This window comes from Spinacia oleracea, chromosome 5 (assembly GCF_020520425.1).
Source record: "Spinacia oleracea cultivar Varoflay chromosome 5, BTI_SOV_V1, whole genome shotgun sequence".
Taxonomy (NCBI): Eukaryota; Viridiplantae; Streptophyta; class Magnoliopsida; order Caryophyllales; family Amaranthaceae; genus Spinacia; species Spinacia oleracea.
The window spans coordinates 11,468,689-11,488,356 of record NC_079491.1 but is presented as its reverse complement, the minus strand read 5'-3'; the positions used below and the strand labels follow the sequence as shown (position 1 = coordinate 11,488,356).

General features: G+C 33.1%; 2 protein-coding genes across 2 annotated transcripts; one reads left to right on the top strand and one right to left on the bottom strand.

Annotated features, from left to right (window-relative positions):
- Positions 1-3,099: 3,099 nt before the first annotated feature.
- LOC110799828 (nodulin-related protein 1) lies at positions 3,100-4,290 on the top strand. The gene has a single exon (XM_022005096.2). It carries the CDS (start codon positions 3,330-3,332, stop codon positions 4,065-4,067), a length of 738 nt encoding a protein of 245 aa, XP_021860788.2. The 5' UTR covers positions 3,100-3,329; the 3' UTR covers positions 4,068-4,290.
- Positions 4,291-5,065: 775 nt separating this feature from the next.
- On the bottom strand, positions 5,066-9,001 carry LOC110799818 (probable LRR receptor-like serine/threonine-protein kinase At1g74360). The gene is made up of 2 exons (XM_022005089.2): positions 8,658-9,001; positions 5,066-8,495 (listed from the first exon to the last, which is right to left on the bottom strand). Exons 1-2 carry the CDS (start codon positions 8,737-8,739, stop codon positions 5,233-5,235), a joined length of 3,345 nt encoding a protein of 1,114 aa, XP_021860781.1. The 5' UTR covers positions 8,740-9,001; the 3' UTR covers positions 5,066-5,232.
- Positions 9,002-19,668: the final 10,667 nt, after the last annotated feature.

Sequence of the window (19,668 nt, the reverse complement as noted above, 5' to 3'; positions counted from 1 at the left end):
TATCATTTGTGATTTATGGGAATGGAAAAATATATACTTTAATATCAACTTTTTATAATTTTTACGAATATAAAAGTAGAGATATTAATGTCCAAACATTTACATTGACAAGCGTAAAAAGGTACATTATCCCCATTATTTCGAAATGGATGGAGTATTTTCTTAGGGGTGCTTAGTAGAATTCAAAAGGGTCTTTTTTTCAATACTAGAAATTATTATAGGTTATAAGAGGTAGGGATAGGAAGGAGTCCAAAATATTCCCTTGTTGCATACTCTGGGAGGTTATACTTATTTGTTGCGTTGTTGAAAGGTTCTAGAGTAAGGTTCTAGAGTATGTGACGCTATGATTTGTTTGGAGAATTAGGAAAATATGTCGGTAGAAGACTCTGTGTGAATATAATTTAAGTAGAACACTCTAGAAATATAAAAAAAATGTTAGGATTAAGGCTAGACAGCTTATTTATAAGAATGACGATTCATTCGAGTATTTGTAAACACACTCACGAGATATAATAGCTTCTTTTCATATCATTTTTTTTTTTTTTTTACTTTTGACTTACACATTAATCTTTTGTAACGTGACTCTTAGCATGGGAAAACATCTTGAGTACCTTGAAATGAGTGGATGACAAGAACAATGTCAAATATATCGCAAAAACTTTGTTTAATGGTTTAAGAACTTGTGTAATCCTACTTGTGGAAAATGGTAACAAGATTGTTCTTTGCATAATAGGGAAAATGTATTCATGTTGTACATTTTAAATGAATAAGATAAATTATCCTTTAGATAAATCAAAAAAACAATTTATAATGTCAAAGGTGAGAGAGGGAGATACTTTCTTGGTGCATCTCTCTAATATTTTCTGGAAAACTAATCATAGACAGAGACAACATACATAACGCAATAACTTGAACAGATATATAAAATGGGTTTATAATAATCAGTATCTCTAAAATGGGTTTATAATAATCAGTATTTCATACACTCTCAATGTAATAGTTGAGAGCGACTGTCTACAAATAGTTGACTCAATAAATTCTAAGAGGTATGATGGGTCTTATATGGGTATGCTAGCTCGGGAAATTAATGTTATAGCTAGTTCTTTTTTATGTTATTTCATTTTGTCATATTTTTAGAGAGGCCAACTTAGCGGCTCATGCAATGGCTCATCTTAGTCCACTCGAGTTCTCTACGAGGGTGTGGGTAGGGTGTTGTCCAAGAAGGATTGAAGATGTAATTACTTCTGATTATTGTTCTTTTGCTAATGAAAGCTAGTGGCTAAGGTCGTTTACTCAAAAAAAAAAAAACAAAAAAAAAAAAGTATCTCATACACTTTGTGTCCTGTGTATCGGAATTCAATATGGCATCTGACGATGTAACAGTCTTTGGCCTCTACATTCCGACAAACCTAGAATTGATCCATATTTAATAATATTCATATTTATTACCTTAGATAAATTGGATATTATATTGATTCTAATTTCAATGTATTTAATAAAAAATATTTATTCACCTTACGTACATGTAATAACAATAACAATAACAATGAAAATAATAATCATTTGGTCTGATCTGGTCTGAACTTATTTTTCTGATCTAATCTAATTAAATCTAAAATAAGCTAGTAATAAGGTGAATTAAACAGGGCCTAAGTAGGTACAAAAATCAAATAATTGCGTTTCTACAAACGTGTACATGCCACATGTCGCTCTCCCCTCAATCCACAAGTCTATGCCGTCAATACACTTTCATTTAAAAATAAGAAATATGGTTTGCATAAGATTCGAACCTGCGACCTCCAATTTTCTATGCCGTCAATACACTTTCATTTAAAAATAAGAAATATGACCTCCAATTTCAAACACAAGAGCTTTATCATATCCAATTGAGCTATAACGTTTTGCATGTTATCTTTGTAAAATTATTATTAATATAATATTAAATAATTATCATGTAAAAAAGAATTCAAACATAATTTCACTAAAAAAATAATAGTTAATTGTTATACATATAATAATTCGGGGCATCGCCCGAACCCGAATACTAGTTGCACCATTAAATGGTGGATTACAGTGTACAATTCATGATACCATTAGGTGACTTTTTGGTGCCTTAGATCATTAAATGGAATGATATATTTCTGTTTTTATTTCCTCGACACAATTTGACTTTATCACTGTGTTTACATTCAGGTTTGACCAAATTTTGTTATTTATGCATAAGGTAAAATATAGTACTCCGTATGAGATTTTGTTAAATTTGTCTTGATGAATATTTTCAAAATATCAACTAATTATAATTTATTCTTTTACTTAATTAAAAATATTAATGATAAAAAATATGCATTCGCAAGTGTGATTGAAGAAATGTGTAAACTAAATAAGAACGGGGAAGTACAAAGCACCCTTTAACCTACATTTTTGTACCATTTAAGGTATCACAATGCCATCAATATGTCTAAAGGTATAATTTTATTACGCAGTGGTATTCATAAAATAGTGAAATAAATAATCATTATCATCAAGAGAGAGTAGGGGTATTAATAGTTCAAAGTATTTACCAAAATGCCATTTTATGATTTTGCAAATTTGTAAATGGGTGTTTGGTTGCACATTGATATGAGGTTGAAATAAAAAAATGATATCAATAAGATATGGGTTTAGAACTTGATTTACCATCAAATGGCAAGAGTCACAACAAAATGGGTACATAAGCTAAGATCATGCATGAATCATCCTTTAAAAACTGTATACGACGTATAGGATAGTTAAATAATCTCCTACTCCGTAATATTTATGCTATCTAGCTCATTACCATTTCTCTGTAAAAGACTGTCATACGGTTAATTTTCAGTTCACCATGTCGCTCACTATCTATGTACGGAATAACTAATTCTTCCTTTGGAGTATATACTGAGCTGTTTTAATAATTACAGACTAATCATAAACTCCCGTACCACAATCAAGTCTACATAAATCCATCTAAATAACAAGCATTGGATCCAGAACCAAATCCCGACTTATTTCAAAATCTTTGATTAAAAAATTGAATGATTCAAATAACATAAATATCTTTATTAATTTACTATAAAAAAACAAAAAAAAACTCTCAAATTTAGTGAAAGTTTTTCTTGTTTGTTAAGGCTCGTTGACAAGTCACGGGTATCGAAACAGCGTGCACAATCTCTCGGCTCTACCACCGCCCCGCCACCGCGTAATGGTCCGCTATTAATAATCCATTAATCTTCATTCAACCCCATCCGCATAAAACTTTGAATATTCATTCTCAAATTCTCTCTCCTCCGATCCTAACTCCTATCTCCGATCCCATGGAAGATGGACACTACACCAGAGGCAAGCCCACCACCCACACGGGCCAGAGCCAGGGCCACACCCCCAGTAAATCTGAACTCATGTCAAGCGCCAAACTAGTGGCGGACGCAGCCAAATCGGCGTTAGCCCGCGATAAAGAAAAGATCGACAAGGCTAAAGTTGCCGGAGCCGCCGGAAACCTTCTTGGAGCCGCCAAACACTACGGAAAACTTGAGGAGAAGAGCTATGGTAAATATGTTGGTAAGGCTGAGACTTACCTTCATCAATATCACTCTACCCAAACCCAAACCCAATCTCATTCCTCTTCGGGCTCTTCTTACACCTCTACTACGACTACCACGCATTCATCTGCGCCCTATGGTGGTTCCCACGACGGCGGTGAGGGGAAGCATGGGCATTCTAGCGGTGAGGGGAAGCATGGGTATTCTAGCGGTGAGGGGAAGCATGGGCATCCTAGTGGTGGAGGTGATGGCGGAAGTGGTGGGTATGGGGAATATATAAAATTGGCTCAAGGGTTGTTGAATAAGAAACAAGATCATGGCGGTGAAGGTGGTGGATCAGGTCATTCTAGCGGTGGTGGTAGTGGTGGTGCTGGGGATTATATCAAATTGGCTCAAGGGTTGTTGAATAAGAAACAAGATCACGGTGGCGAAGGCGGTGGAAATGGTCATTCTAGCGGTGGTGGTGCTAGTGATTATATCAAATTGGCTCAAGGATTGATGAAGAAACGTTGATTAATTTAAAATTATGCTGCTGAATTGCTGTATACGGAGTATGAATGTTTCTTGTACTGTAATTTGTTGGATCTAATCGTTTAATTTATGCAAGGGAGAATGTTTGTACCATACTATGTCACAGGTTCGAATTCTCCCGTCTGGTAATTTGTATTGCCCTGCTCATTCAGACACATCTTGAATTCTTGATTATTAAATTAATGTAAATGAGAAATTGATGTTATGATCGGTTCTTGGTCAAACAAGACTTTAACATGTTTTGTAAAATGTGAATGATTTCCCAGAGTAATCTGTTCAGAAGCTGAGTCATTAAAATGAGGAATTATGATCCAATTCTTATCAAGCATGATTAATTTGGTGATCAATATGTGTTTTCTTCCGATTGTTGGATATTCAAATTCCTTACAAACTTTTATACAAGGTGGTCTTTGTTTTTGTAAGACGGTTTTACATAAAAGTTACCGCATATTTCGTTTAAAAAGTAGTTTAGCCGGTTAAAGTATATAAATCATGCTTGATAAGAATCTCAAATGATATAAATCTCAAATGAAGTACTCCCTCCGTCCCGGAATACTTGACCTGTTTTCTTTATCGGGTCGTCCCTTAATACTTGACCTGTTTCTAAAAATGAAAATATTCTAACAATATTATATTATTTCTCACTCCATCCCTGTTAACCCACCTACCCCCTACTCCATACAAAAAATAATTAAAAATCCAACACCTACTTTCTCCCAACCCCACCTCTTAACCCACCTCCCATTAACTACATTAAAATAGTACCTATTAAATTAAATAAGTCAATTCAAGTCCCTTAAACTCTATGCCGGTCAAACCGGGTCGAGTATTCTGGGATGGAGGGAATATAAACAAAAGAAAAAGCTAATTAAACTATATCTTCCTGAGTTTCTGACATTAAAACTGAACTGCATCAAAGGAAAACTCTGAATTTATCAACAAAAGTTCATATACCAAGTATAAGCGAACACAGAAGAAGATCAAAAAATCTTCCAGTTTATTAGTGTTATTCTTGAAATCAATGAATAAAATTTGTACAAGAAGAATGATTACAGGTGCTCCTATGTCTACCTCAAGTATGTATGTGATCTAATCTGACAGTAAAACCGAAAATTATGGACAGTTTCTAAAAATCAAAACTGAAGTCCTATACATCACAAACTACAGAAACATAATCTAAATCCTTACATATATCTCCTTTATAACCTAAGATTTTAACCAACATTGACAGAACCTCCTTCATATTAGGCCGCGCTTGAGGTACTTCTGCAGTGCATTTGATTCCTATGCCTAACAGTTCACCCATCTCTGATGCCCCTTGTTTTTTCCCCGGTCCTACAACGAGTCCTGGAATCGTCGAATGATCTAATCCTAGCCGTTCATTTTTCCCAAGAACCCTCCTTGCCCACTCTAACAAACACTCCTCCTCCCCATCAACCACCGCTCTCCTCCCTGTTGCAAGCTCCATGGCTAAAACCCCGAAGCTATACACATCGCCTTTAGTTGTTGCTTGCCATGTTTGACTGTATTCAGGTGCAACATACCCTACAGTCCCAGCCACTGTGGTTGTGACATGTGTCTCCCCTGCATCAACCATTCTTGCTAGGCCAAAATCTGTTACTCGAGCTTTTCCATTTCTGTCTAACAACACATTACTTGCTTTCACATCCCGATGGACTATCGAAGGGTAGCACTCGTGGTGGAGGAAGACTAAGGCACGAGTAACATCGATTGCTATCTCAACTCGTCTTTTCCATGTTAGCCTTGTTCTGTCTGTGATGATATCCTCTAGTGTCCCCCCTTCCATATACTCATACACCAGCAGTTTATCAGCTTTATCAAGACACCACCCATAGAGGTTGACAAGGTTTGGGTGAGGCCAGTTTACACCGTGTTGCGTAAGGACTTCCATTTCTGCTCGGAATTCTCGTTCCCCTTCAATGCCTCCTCTCTGTAACTTCTTCACTGCTACTACTCTTCCATCTGCGAAAACTCCTTTATAAACTGTCGCGTACCCTCCTCTTCCAATCTCTCTATCTTCTGAAAAGTTACCAGTTGCTTTCAGGATATCAGAGTGTGTGAATTCTGTTTTGTCGAGCCTAATGACTTTGATGGCATCTGACATCCATGGTGAAGAAGAGCTGCTTGTGCAAGAAGAACTTTCATGCCGCGATTTTGTGTCTTTTAAAAGATATACCGATGTGTTTTCTGACGGGGATTTAACCAAGTTGAAGACTAATACTGAGAGCAAACCACAAATTAACAACACAAGAATCATTATTGCAATGACTAAAGAAGTTGCTATCTTTGCAACTGATCTAACCATCTTGTGTGATCGTTCGTTATTCTTGGATGAGCTTGTGGAGTTGTTGATAAAAGATGGAAGGACTAATAGAGGGTCACCGAGGTAAGAGTTGTTCTCGAATGTTGCTAGTTGCCCCGTAGATGGGATAACACCGGAAATGAATGGGTTGAACGAAACATTGAACTTATTAAGCTCACCCAAGTCGTTTAAGCTCGTTGGAAAAATACCTGAGAAGTTGTTCAATGACAAATCAAGATCCTGCAAACACTTGAGGTTTCCAATCTGCATAGGAATTGTGCCTGAGAAATTGTTCCTTGATACATTTAGGAAAACAAGGGACATTTTCTCAATGTTGGAGGGTAAGGAACCATTGAAGTTATTATCAGCAAAATGCAGCATGCTAAAATTCTTCATCCTACCAATATCAGGAGGTAATTCACCAGAAAATCGATTCCCTGTCAGCTGAAGATAACCCGAAATCTGTAATGTCTGAACTTTTGAACCAGGCATGCAAATTGGGAAAAGACCATACCCTTTTAGTATCCTATCCCATATACTTCTACAACTCTTTCTGGTAAGCAAACTATACACAAAACTAAAAGGAGGGTAGTTTTCAGGTATCCATCTCTTCATTGCCAAACACTCCCCTGAACCTGGAACAAGTTTCCCTCGCCTATTTGACAGGAACGTAGGCATAGGGTTGTTCCCAATGTTTGTCAGTTCATTTGGGAGTCTTCCATAAAGTTTGTTATTAGCTAAATTCAACCATAACAAACTGCGGCAGTTTCCCAACTGAGGTGGGATTTCACCTGTTAAGGAATTGTTCGCGAGCATAAGCCAAAGAAGAGAAGTTAACTTCCCCAAACTTGGTGGGATTGAACCTGTCAATCTGTTAAAGGAGATATCAAGGGCTAGAAGCTGATTAAGACTGCCATATTCTGAAGGAATTTTACCCAAAAAATTGTTATGTGCAAAATCTAGGAACTGCAAATTACCCATATTGGAAACCTCAATTGGAAGATGACCAGAAAAGTTATTGTAGCTGAGATCTAATCTTTGAATGTTAGGCAATCTTAAAATCCCAGAAGAATTCAACCCTCCACTGAAGGAATTAGCATGCAGAACCAGAACTTGCAGCTGTGTAAATCTTCCAAGAATAGGCGGTACCTCACTGCCGAGATTGTTCCTGCTAAGATCCAGAAACCTCAGATTCCTGCACTGAAGTAGTGATTCTGGTATCTGATTTGTGAAGTTATTCCCTCCAAGAATCAGTACTCGTAGACTCGAAAGCGACCCAAGAGTGTCAGGAACACTCCCACTGAAATTATTCCCACCTAAGATCAAGGTAGACAGGTTTTTACAGTTGGAAATTTCACCAGGAAAATCTCCAGTAAAATTATTTTCTGACAAGTCAAAAGTCTCCAAACTGCAATTTCCATCAAACAACCAGGGTGAAATCATTCCAGTAAAGTTGTTTTCCGCAACGTCGAACGACTTCACTCTTGCAAAACCAGGCCATACTTGCCCAGTAAAGATATTAGCACTAAGATCAACATACTCCAACTTTGTGCACCCATCAAAACACCCATCAACAGACCCTGTAAAGTTATTTGAAGAGATGTTCAACACCCTCAAATTGCTGCACATTGCAGGGAAACTAGGCCGAATTTCACCTTCTATTTTGTTCAATGATAAATCCAACACCTCCAAACTACTCAACCCAGTTAAATTCAGCTCCCCTTTAAGTGTATTATGTGACAAATTAAGGTACTTAAGACTTCTACACCCACTCAAATCACTAGGAATCACACTTAAGGTATTCCCAGACAAGTCAACAGAACTGAGGTCTGACAATCCTGAAAAATTCCCTGATATCTCCCCATTAAGGCTGCTCTTCGAGAGATCGATTCCGGTAACTCGACGAGTGATCGGGTCACAGGCAATACCAGACCAATTACAATAGTCTGAACTGAGCTGATTCCACTGGGTGTATTTCCCTCTGTTCATCTTGTTATGTTCTTCCAAAAATGACTTCAGACTCAGCAAAATATCTCTGTCCCTCTCTGTTGTTCCCTCTGTCTGAGCATCTGCCTTGTTGATTGTGCCTAATCATTGCCATTCATTACACCAATAATCATTTCATTAATAATGTTGTCAAAAAATCTTTCTTGAAATTCACACCTCTTTACAAAAAAAAAAAAAGAACAATATAAAACAAAATCCGTACAGGGTTTTGTTAAAAAAATGAGTAAGACTTGAACGGGTACCTGAAAATATAAGCAAGATGATAAATGATAGAGGAATCATGCAACTATGATAAACCAGTTTTTCATAATCTTCTTCTACCATGATCAATCAAATATCTCAATTTTACTTCTTCTTCCTCCTCCTCTTCTTTGTTGTCGTCGTTGTCGTCTCCTTCTTACCCAGTTAACCTTCTTGGTTATACTTATTGAAGATGAAATTTCATGGATGAAAAAACTAAGAGAATTTTGTTTGTTCTTTTACAAGAAATAAAAAGAAATTGTTAGCAAAATATATGAGTAACATACCAAACAAGGAACTAAATTGTGGGTGGTCAACAAAATGGAAAAAGAAAAGTGTTAGATGGTTGGCTTCGTATTGTAGTTTCCTAAAAAGTAAATGGAATAAAGTTTTTTCTTTTTCCATTTTTTTTAATTTTATTTAAAAATTAGTTTAATGGTTGATATTTTTTTTATTTTTTTTAATATCCAAATGAGCCACAAAGATATTACAAATTACAGAGTACAAAACATGGAGGAATTTGAACCAGCGATCATCGTATAAACGAGGGAGGGACTAGTTTACGGCATAAAGAAATTATAAATTGTAAACGGGAGAAAAGGAACTCGAACCTGCAACCTATTCTACGGACTGAGGAGGAGGACCAGGGGATTAGTTTAATGGTTGATTGGAGTTAGTAACAATGTTTTTCATGCAATGTCATAGTATGGTAGGAAGATGAGGGTTAGAATTTAGAATGAGCCGCCCATTTTGACTGGACCGGTTATTTTCTTTTTTAAAATTAGCGGGTTTTTAACGAGTTGAAATCCATGACTTAAAAAATGGTGTGAAAAACTATGGTATAGATTCTAGAACGTGGTTTTATTATATGGTGAGTAATTCTTTTTTATTCTTCCTCTTATAATTAAGTTTGAAAATATGGGTTCAGATTAGATATTTCTTCGTCAAATGGTAGGTAAGTCTTGTTTTTCTTCTTTTCTTTTTGTGGTACGTGAGGTTTGATTGCATGAACAAGAAGCATTATATTGTTAAAAACAATTACTCCAATATGATTTTTAGGGAGAAAATCTGTAACATTTTTTAAAAAAATTTTGAGGAGTTACAAAAAATAAATCGTTAGAAATCATTTTCTCGAGATAATACTGGTCTAATAAATAAATATATTGTTTATTAGGCACTAATTAATACCCGAAATATATAATGATAGCTAAATTAATTAGACACCTTACTTTGTATGGAGTACTAATCTTAAAAACAATTAATTGTCAAAAAATTAATAATTTTGAACGGATGGATAGATGGGTCGAATAATGAACTGGGTGACGAGTTGGATGAATATTCACCCGAATCTAACCCGAACTAGCACTGATCCACAAATTAAACCACCTATTTAACAACGTTTTTTTTGGATTTATCCATATATTTGGCTTGGGTGCGTGGTTCAGATATCGGGCGGGTTCGTGTGAAATTGATACCCCTAATTGTAACACCCGTCATAAAAAAAATCTTTCTCTTTTTTATATAATTGCACCATTTGTACTTTTATACTATTTACACAGTCATTAACAATTTCTTTTTGGTAACGTGTACATTATAAATATTATAGTCATGTGAGATTTTGTTAGATTCGTTTAAATATTAGAGTCATGTGAGATTTTGTTAGATTTTGTTATAAATATATTTTCTAATGTTTTATATAACTTAGAGATTAAATTTTGCATTGGTGCGACAAACATGAAACATTAAATGGTGATATTAAATCATTATTATTATTTTTTTGAAAAGTTATACTTCCTCGGTTCCATAAGTATTGCACCATCTTGTTTTTTACATTATTCATGTTAGACTTTTGATCATCTTTTGTGATTCATACCTAAGAAAAAAAATATAGTTATGTAGTATATATCTTGTTAGATTCGTATCATTATATAATTTTTAAATATCAATTTTTTATAATTTCTTCTTATACATAGTTCGAGATATTAAGAGTCTAGGTATGTGTTTTCAAAGCGTATAGTCAGCCATAGTGAAATATTTAAGGAACGAAAGAAGTATTACATATCGAAGATAATCTTGAATTGTCACTTTTTTGAAAGAAAATGAAATATTCTTCAACGACAGAAATTCTCCAAAACATCATTACATGTTGTAGTTCCTTTGTTGGTGCATGTTCTGATTTCAACAGTGAAGTTTTTCCTAATGTCACTGCTTAAAGTTGAATAACGTAAACTTTAATTTAGCTATATTTCCATTGAGTGATCAAAATAAGGAACTTATTCACCAAAGCAATTTTTATTTATCTTTTATAAATTAAGCAAGTCGATCACCATAGCAGTCGCAGATCTCATGCAGAGTCATCACGGCCGGGTAAAAGAAAGTTTTCTCATGTGACTTTGATATTATACTTGTAAGATTGGTAGTTTATGAGATCGGTCGATTAGATCCTTACAGTATACTCGATGTTATAACAGAAGCCAGTGGCGGTGCCAGGATTTGCTTGTTAAGGGTTCGGAATCCTCGGACGCATATATAAAATCCAAAATCCAAAATCCAAATTACAACTAATAATTCGTGGAACACATTTTCTATTACAATAACGTTAACAAAATTACAATTGAACTCGACGAGTTTTCATATACAGGGATTCGAACCGTTGATCTTTGTTTTGATTAGTGAAACCAAAACCACTGCATCGCCTTATTGTTTGTGTCATGTAGCGCGTTAAATAATACTTGACCTTTGTTTTTTTAATTAAATCTGCCTGATTTTTCTTAGCTAATAAGGGTTCAGTTGAACACTTGAACCCACTGAACCCTTACTAGCACCGTCACTGACAGAAGCCCACGAACATAACTCAAGTGAGATTCAGAGTTACCCACTTAGGTTATAAACTAGAAATTATTTGCTTTATATTCCGATATTGCAAGTCTATTGACCGATTGCAGTGTGGTCAAAAGAAATGAGTGTATGTTTGGTTTCATGTTAACAAGAGGTTGTTGGGGTGCTTACCAATTTCAATGTAATCAATAGTTAAAAGTCGTCTGTAGCTGCCATTCAAAGACTTATTCACACATGCAAAATAGTCAAATTTAGGTAAAGTTCACGAGGTTTTTACTAAGACTTACATTGATTTTATCCCACCATTTTCTAAATCTAGTTGCCTCTAGGAAATTTCAGAGCGGAATATGTGTGCCGTGCTAACTGATTTCTGATTAGCCAACGATTGACAATCACGAATATATTAAGCAAATAAAACAAATAAAAATAATGTAAACAAGGAAATTATGGTGGAAAACTCGAACACCAAGAGGAAAACCCACCAATCCACAGGTAAATGGTAAATAATAATATGATGATGATGATGAGTTACATAGGAAATTTCATGCTTTTCATCCACCATGAAAGCTCCAGCTCAAAATTAATTCGGGAAATTGAAGAGCGCGCCCGTTGTTTAGTTCACCTTACTTCAAGATTTTATTACTTAATTCAGAGCAGATCAGATCATATCATAAACATAAGTTTACATCAGAAAAATAAGTACATATTAGATTAGATCAAAAAAAAGTAAGTCCATATCAAATCAGGTCAGATTTATTAATATTAATATTAAAACAATACTTTCATGTTAATACGTTTCATTTTAATTTTTGAGTGTACGTATTCATAATAAAAAAAATTACTTAGATTTATAAGTCAATGTCTATCTAAATAAGTATAAATCATGAGCAAATTCAAATCAATAATGTGTAATTTACGATAACAATATTACAAATATGAAAAGTAATATTGATCATGACTGTAATCATTCAACCTATTAAATTAATAATAATTATAGGTTTTTATATAAATCTTGATTTTTAATAATCAGATTAGATCATATCAGACCAGACAACATCAGGAGAACTAATGGTGAACTAATGGGACCTTAATCCCCAAGTTTATGTAAGAGCTATTTAATGAGACTATTTTAGCATTCTTTAATCTCCAAGCATACCTAATACAAGGTCTAATACATGAGTTTAAAGTTGTAGGCATTCTGATGATTACCATCTAATGGACAAGAGAATAACACGCCGTTCAAAGTCGCGAATTGAAGAAGCGAACCGGAGAAAAGCCACCAGGCCACTGCGGGTGCGGCCTCTGCTCCTCCAAGAACTTCAACTTTATGCCTCGCTTCTAAATTGATTACCATCTATGACATGTTTAATTTCTTGTTCCAAGCATTGAACCGCTCCTCCTCACTTCCAAAACACCTAAATGTGAAATACTCACATGAGTGATTCTCCCATAGTTTTCATTTTATTATAGAGTTTGGCTCAAGTGGCAAGCGGTTTGATGACGCTTAAGGGAGGTCTCGGGTTCGAGTCTCACCGTATGCAGATACTCTTATTGGGAGACTCACCCACCATAAGCAAGATGTGCCACCCGGGTCGAATCCGAATGTAGTCGGAGTTAAGCTTCGATGAACCAGGTGTGCTATGCGTAAAAAGTATAGTTTTCATTTTAAATTTTTGTGTTGTTTTACTGGGGTAACATTTAGTAAAATCCCAATAATACTACATAAAATTTGATGTAAAGTCTTGTAAAAAAAAAAAAAAAACTATTACTACGTACGGAGTAGTCCATAATACAAAAGTACAAACTCTCCGTTATCCTAATCAAGTATTCAAGACACAATCATGTTGATTTGCTTGACGGGCAGGTAACGTTAACCCAAAAGTTGAACAATATGAATAAGGTCAAAGTACGTCTCAAAATAACAACAAAAGGTCAACATTATTTAGATAGTTCGGGGCCAATTAGAGGTCACTAAATGAAGTGACCGTGGGCAATAGGGCAGCTACACGTGAGGGGAATTTGTTGCCACATAAGTCATAACACATCTCTACATAATTGTGATTAAGATTTAAGTTAAGCTTAATTAATTCTATCAAACTAATCCCAATTGAAATATTGAATGTATATGTACACATTACTATCTCTACCAAAGCTACTCCCTCCGTCCCGGAATACTCGGCCCGGTTTGACCGGCACAGAGTTTAAGGGACTTGAATTGACTTATTTAATTTAATAGGTAGTAGTTGATAGTGGGGTATTATTTTAATGTAGTTAGTGAGAAGTGGGTTAAGAGGTGGGGTTGGGGGAGAGTAGGGGTTAAATTTTTAATTATTTTTTGTATCGAGTAGGGGGTAGGGTTGGAGTGAGAAATAATATAATATTGTTAGAATATTTCCATTTTTAGAAACAGGTCAAGTATTAAGGGACGGCCCGATAAGGAAAACAGGTCAAGTATTCCGGGACGGAGGGAGTATTTTATTATACATATCACTATCTATGTCACTATCTCAAACATCAATTTTGTTTGACTTCTCTTGGAACATAGTCAAAGAAACGTTTTGTTATTGGAAATAAATAACAAATTACTTGTATAGCTTCCTTTTATTTTTTGTCGTTTTCGATTGTCCTATCTCGTACGTACACAAGGGAATTCAGTTTCATGTTATATACTACGTAGAAACTAAGACTAGAATGTGTTGATACATATACGGAGTATACGAACTAGTTGTCAATAGTCCAACTATTTCGAGGGGAGGGCGGGGAAAACATCAAAATTTGCCACATGGATTTATACAAGCGGCACAAGAAAAATAAGATAAGTTCATTTTAGAAAAATAGTGGCTACATAAGTTTAGTTTACAACTAAAATGGTTACTAATAATTTTTTATAAGTTCAATTAGAAAAATTAAGTGAATAAACTTACGGGGACAGGCTATTCACGATCTCACATTTAAAATTTAAAATCCACGAACTAGCAACTTCTTAGCATTGAATTGCCGGATTTTCAAATCATAAATCATGAATAACAAAACTAATCTTCTATCCCAATTTTATCTCCCTATCCTCTTTTTTTTTTGAAGATTAAATGAACTAAGAAAACTTTAATACAAAGTAGTAGCTTTTGACTTTTGAGTTATAAATATATAACTCCTAGGTAATCTTATTATATTTTACTCAATATAATTATGTATATTGAAAAATTCACCTTTTATATGTTTACTAATATATATAAAAGTTATTAGAAAAAAGAAAATATATATAATTGTCAAAAAGGGAATCCTTGATTAATTTGCAATAAAAATCGGCCTAGAAGGCATTAAGCAAGCCTAGTGCAAAATAATGGTCAAAACAAATATTGAAAAGCCGGACGTTTGAAATGGTCCAAATTACTAAATTTTCTTTGGTCATCAAACACGTTACCTTAGTCAATACGGAATAGTACCACTCTTTTTGTCGCATTTTTGTTTTGTTTTGATGATGTTAATAATTTGTCATGATCCATTTTGTTGGCAACTTATCATTAGCCATGACATTCTTGCTACAATCTTGTCTGGTTAAAATCTTCTATCTCACAATTTGTATATCATATTTGTATCACCTTTTTCTGTTAGTTAATGTTAATGCAGCCATGCACGCACAAAATGTACAATAAATCTTATATATATATATATATATATATATATATATATATATATATATATATATATATATATATATATATATATATATATATATATATATATATATATATATATATATATATATATATATATATATATATATATATATATATATAAGGCATATTTGCTGAACTATTAGAGCGCCACCTAGGATTACTAATGATTTCGGCCAATGAAAAATAAGATTTCTATTTTATTTTTGAATTAAAAAAATCGAGTGCCACGTAGATAATTAATTAGGTGCCACGTAGTTATTTAAATTAATTAATTACTAATATATACAATTCCATCCAAAATCAAACACTCTAATAATTAAAAAAAATAAATCTAAAATAAAATTCATCCAAAATCAAAAACTAATCTAAAATAAAATTCAATCAAAAATCAAACATTAATCTAATATTAGAGCGCCACGTAGGAAATCTAATGGTTTCAGCCAATGAAAAATAAGACTTAAAAATTATTTTTGAATTAAAAAGTCAAATGCCACATCGATAAATAATTAGGTGCCACGTAAATATTTTTATTAAATAATTATTAATATTTCTTATATACAATTTCATCAAAAATCAAACACTATAATAATTAAAAAATTAAATCTAAAATGAAATTCAATCCAAAATACAAAAAATCAATTTAATCTAATATATAAAATATAGCAGTTGATATATGTAGAAGTTTTATTTTAACGTAACAATTTAATAGAAACCGTGCATCGCACAGGCTAAAGTCTAGTTATTAATATTACGCATATACAATTTCATCCAAAATCAAACAATCTAATAATTAAAAAATACGGAGTAAATCTAAAATGAAATTCAATAAAAAATAAAAAATAATCTAATCTAATCTAATATATAAATATAGCAGTTAGTATATATAGAAGTTTTATTTTAACTTAATAATTTATTAGAATTCGTGCATCGTAGGGGCTAAAATCTAGTTTATTTTACATCGGGATAAGTTTTATCTAGTTTTTTTTTTTTTTGTAACTTTTACACTGTTTTTTGTAACTTTTAATATATTTTTATTAACTTTTATATTATGAAAAGAAAGGTTGATGGATACACAGTTTTAAGGGTTAAATAATTATCTTTATACATTATTAGTGATTTTGATGGAATAATTAAAATGAAAAAAAATATTACTAAAATATAAATAATTTTACTCTGGTGTACAATATTTATTAAAAGTTAATAAAGACTTAAAAATTACAAAAAACTGGGTAAAAGTTATCCAGTGTACAATAAATTTATTGTATGCGTGTAAGACCTTTGATCTTATTTATAAAATAAAAGTTGTTAATCAAACATAAATATCAATTTTTATGAAGAAGTGACACACAAACGAGAGATAATTTATAAGATACGGAGTAGGAGATTTGGACTCAATTTTGTCTTTCACAAGCAATATTGACTATTGAGTCCAATTTTGTTGAAGTTGAAACTCGAGTAGTTTGTGATCGAGTTGTCTTACGGAGTACTTACTAGAATCGATCAAACTAGACTGGTCCGAATTTAGCCACTAAATATGAGATTTTGGTGTTAAGGAACTAAGGAAGGCATAAAATAGAGTAGTTGCTATTAGGGATGAGAAAAAATCCGAGTAAATGGATATTCGTATTCCCGGTCTACTATCTGATTAAAATATCCGAATTTTTAGATATTCGATCCAATAAAATCGGATTAGATACCTGATTTGAATTTTTGAAAAAATATCGGATCGGTTACAGATCACGTTTTTTAAGATTTAGATATTCGGATCCGATTCGAATTTTGCAATTTCGTAAAAAAACAAAAAAAAAGTTTGGAGACTTAATTACCAACATAGAAAGTTACGTACTCCGTATGATATAAAAATTTAACAAGGATATAAGAGTATAAGATACAATACTAACGAATATTACCGAATTAGTTATTTGTTAATACTAAAATACTACGTGTTATATTATTTGTGATTAATAAATATTGAAATACCAATGAAAAAGAAACTCTATGCAAGATAAACTCTTGCGTAATAAGGTTATTAAACTTAGCATTATGGTGTACATGATTTTTGGATACTAAAAGTATAGTTAATTTACTACAAACTTATGACGACTATTAGGGAAAAAAAAAATAGCTTATTCGCAAAGTATTAAGAATTAGTTTTGCATAAATCAGATTCAGATTATCCGAATTTTTTTATCCGGTTAAACAGGAAATCCAAAAAATCAAATATCCAGTTAAACCGGGTTGGATAGGTCATACGGATCATGATTTTTGTGATCTAAAAAACAGGGTATCCGATCCAGTTTATAAAACTGGACCGAATATCCGGTTTTGCTCACCCCAAGACTTAGTTGCTATTGGACACTCATAGTTACCTCAATTTAGTGATTTACGGTTTTGTATTTTTAAGTCCACGGCCCAACCTAGACATTGGAAGCTAGGCCCAAAAGAACCATTTTCCTCATGCCAGGCCCGACATATGACCATGTTATCCTGCATTTAAGTTGTTGTGCAGCAAATAATTTGTCTGGCAGGCCACGTCTATGATCAGGATTGAAGCTTTTACTCCGTACTATTTAAGTACTACTCGGATAGTTACCTTAAAATATATATCCAAAATATGAAAATTTTAACAGTTAATTCTCACTATTATCTACATCAAAATGTTATCACGTAAGATCTTGTTAGATTGATCTTGGTGTGTATTTTTAGAATATCAACTTTTTATAATTTTTTGATATACAGAATTGGATATATTGCTCGTAATAGTTAAATATTGCATTGGAATCCGTGCAAATAGTATGCGTAATTTTAAGAACGGAGGTAGTATGTTGTATAAGTGTTAGGACTTGGCATCCTCTCCGTTTTTTTTAATTCATTTTCTAGCTTATTGATGACACATAATCAATTAAAGAAAAGAAACTCATATTTCCCCTTCATCTCTACTCTTTTAAAATTTCCGAGTTGTGTTGTTGCTGGAGCTGCTTCTGATCTTTTAATCTAATCCCCTCATGGGTTTACTCAAAAAAAAAAAAAAAAAAAGTGGCACCTACATAACTTTTCTTATGAACAGTGATTATATGAAATATGAAATATCCTTTCATCTCCCTTTACAAATGTATTTCCAATAATAATATACAAAACACACATCTCCTTTTACAAATTTAACCCCACATTGAAGGAAGAGCGTAGCTTTCCACGTGCTTCCCTCTCTTTATTCTTCAGCCACCTTATTCAAGTTTTATAATTTTCTAATCAATGGAGCTTCAATACTTCATCCCAACCCAGAAAAAACTTAACCATTCGGTGTTGTTCCTTTCTTCTATTTGATTCTTGGTTTTTTTTTATTCAAATAGATAATATTGAAAAACACCAAGTTATTTCCTAGAACCTTGACATTTTAGTTTCCCCTTCTCTACAAGAAATTGAACTTGGATCATAAAAGAGGAAAGGAAAAATGAAGAAGAGGCGCGGGTTGAAGATGAATAGAAGGTTTTGTTGAACAAAGCTGGGTTTATCCACTTCAAGAAAGAAATTCAGATTCAGTTATCGAGGTCTTTAATCTCTTCACTGAAACTTTCTCAAGATTCTGTTTCAATTAATAGCGGTCAGAGATTGTGAAATTCTCACGAATTTGTTTCGATAGCGGCCAGAGATTTGTGAAATTCGGTGGAGATTTGTGAAACTATTTCGCGATTAATCAAGTTGTTCAGGGCTCTGACTAGCATTAGTTGCGTCAATGGCATAAGCTTTTAGTTCAATAATTGTGTCAATGGCATTATTGAGCTTTTAGTTCATCTGTTAATGTGTGCGGTGTGGAGGAGCCATTTCAAGGTTTCTCAGGTGAAGGGGAAAATGTGGAGATACTGAAATAGTTTTATTATTTTTTCCCATTTAATTAAAGGTTGCTGAATTTTTCAATTTCTGGGATTAAATTTTGGGGCTTTAAAAATTTATATATATATATATATATATATATATATATATATATATATATATATATATATATATATATATATATATATATATATATATGAAAGGTTGGTGAATCTTTCAATTTCTGGATTAGATTTTTGGGCTTAAAAAGAATTTTATATTGCTCAGTCATGTAAATGGAAATTTTACATTTGTTTAATGTGTTATTACATGTTTACCCTCTGCTAACATCTTTTAAGAGCTTTGGATTTATATAAATACTGAGTATATGTTGGAGGTGCTCTTGTATTATTTCCGAGAAAACAAGAACAGGGTGCTCTTTTCTCCTTATTGTTCTTGCATGTTTAAGGTATTAGAAATGCTGTAGTGGGTTTCAAATCCTAAATCATAAGTGCTTCCTCATATTTATCAATGATCTCCTCTTGTTATTGATCCTAGTTACTCCTGACTTTGACAAATTGATTATGAAAATATACTGTGATCTACTTTGATTTTATTATACACAAACAATTCACTACAGTATTACTAATGATCCAAATTTAAATTCTATTGTTGGAATGATTTCTAT

What these genes read in the sequence shown, in the direction of transcription:
- LOC110799828 (XM_022005096.2), top strand. Translation starts at nt 3,330, where the DNA reads ATGGAAGATGGACACTACACCAGAGGCAAGCCCACCACCCACACGGGC.
- LOC110799818 (XM_022005089.2), bottom strand. Translation starts at nt 8,739, where the DNA reads ATGGTAGAAGAAGATTATGAAAAACTGGTTTATCATAGTTGCATGATT. An exon ending in CATCTTGCTTATATTTTCAG is followed by an intron (nt 8,496 to 8,657) that starts GTACCCGTTCAA and finishes GGCAATGATTAG; the next exon opens with GCACAATCAACAAGGCAGAT.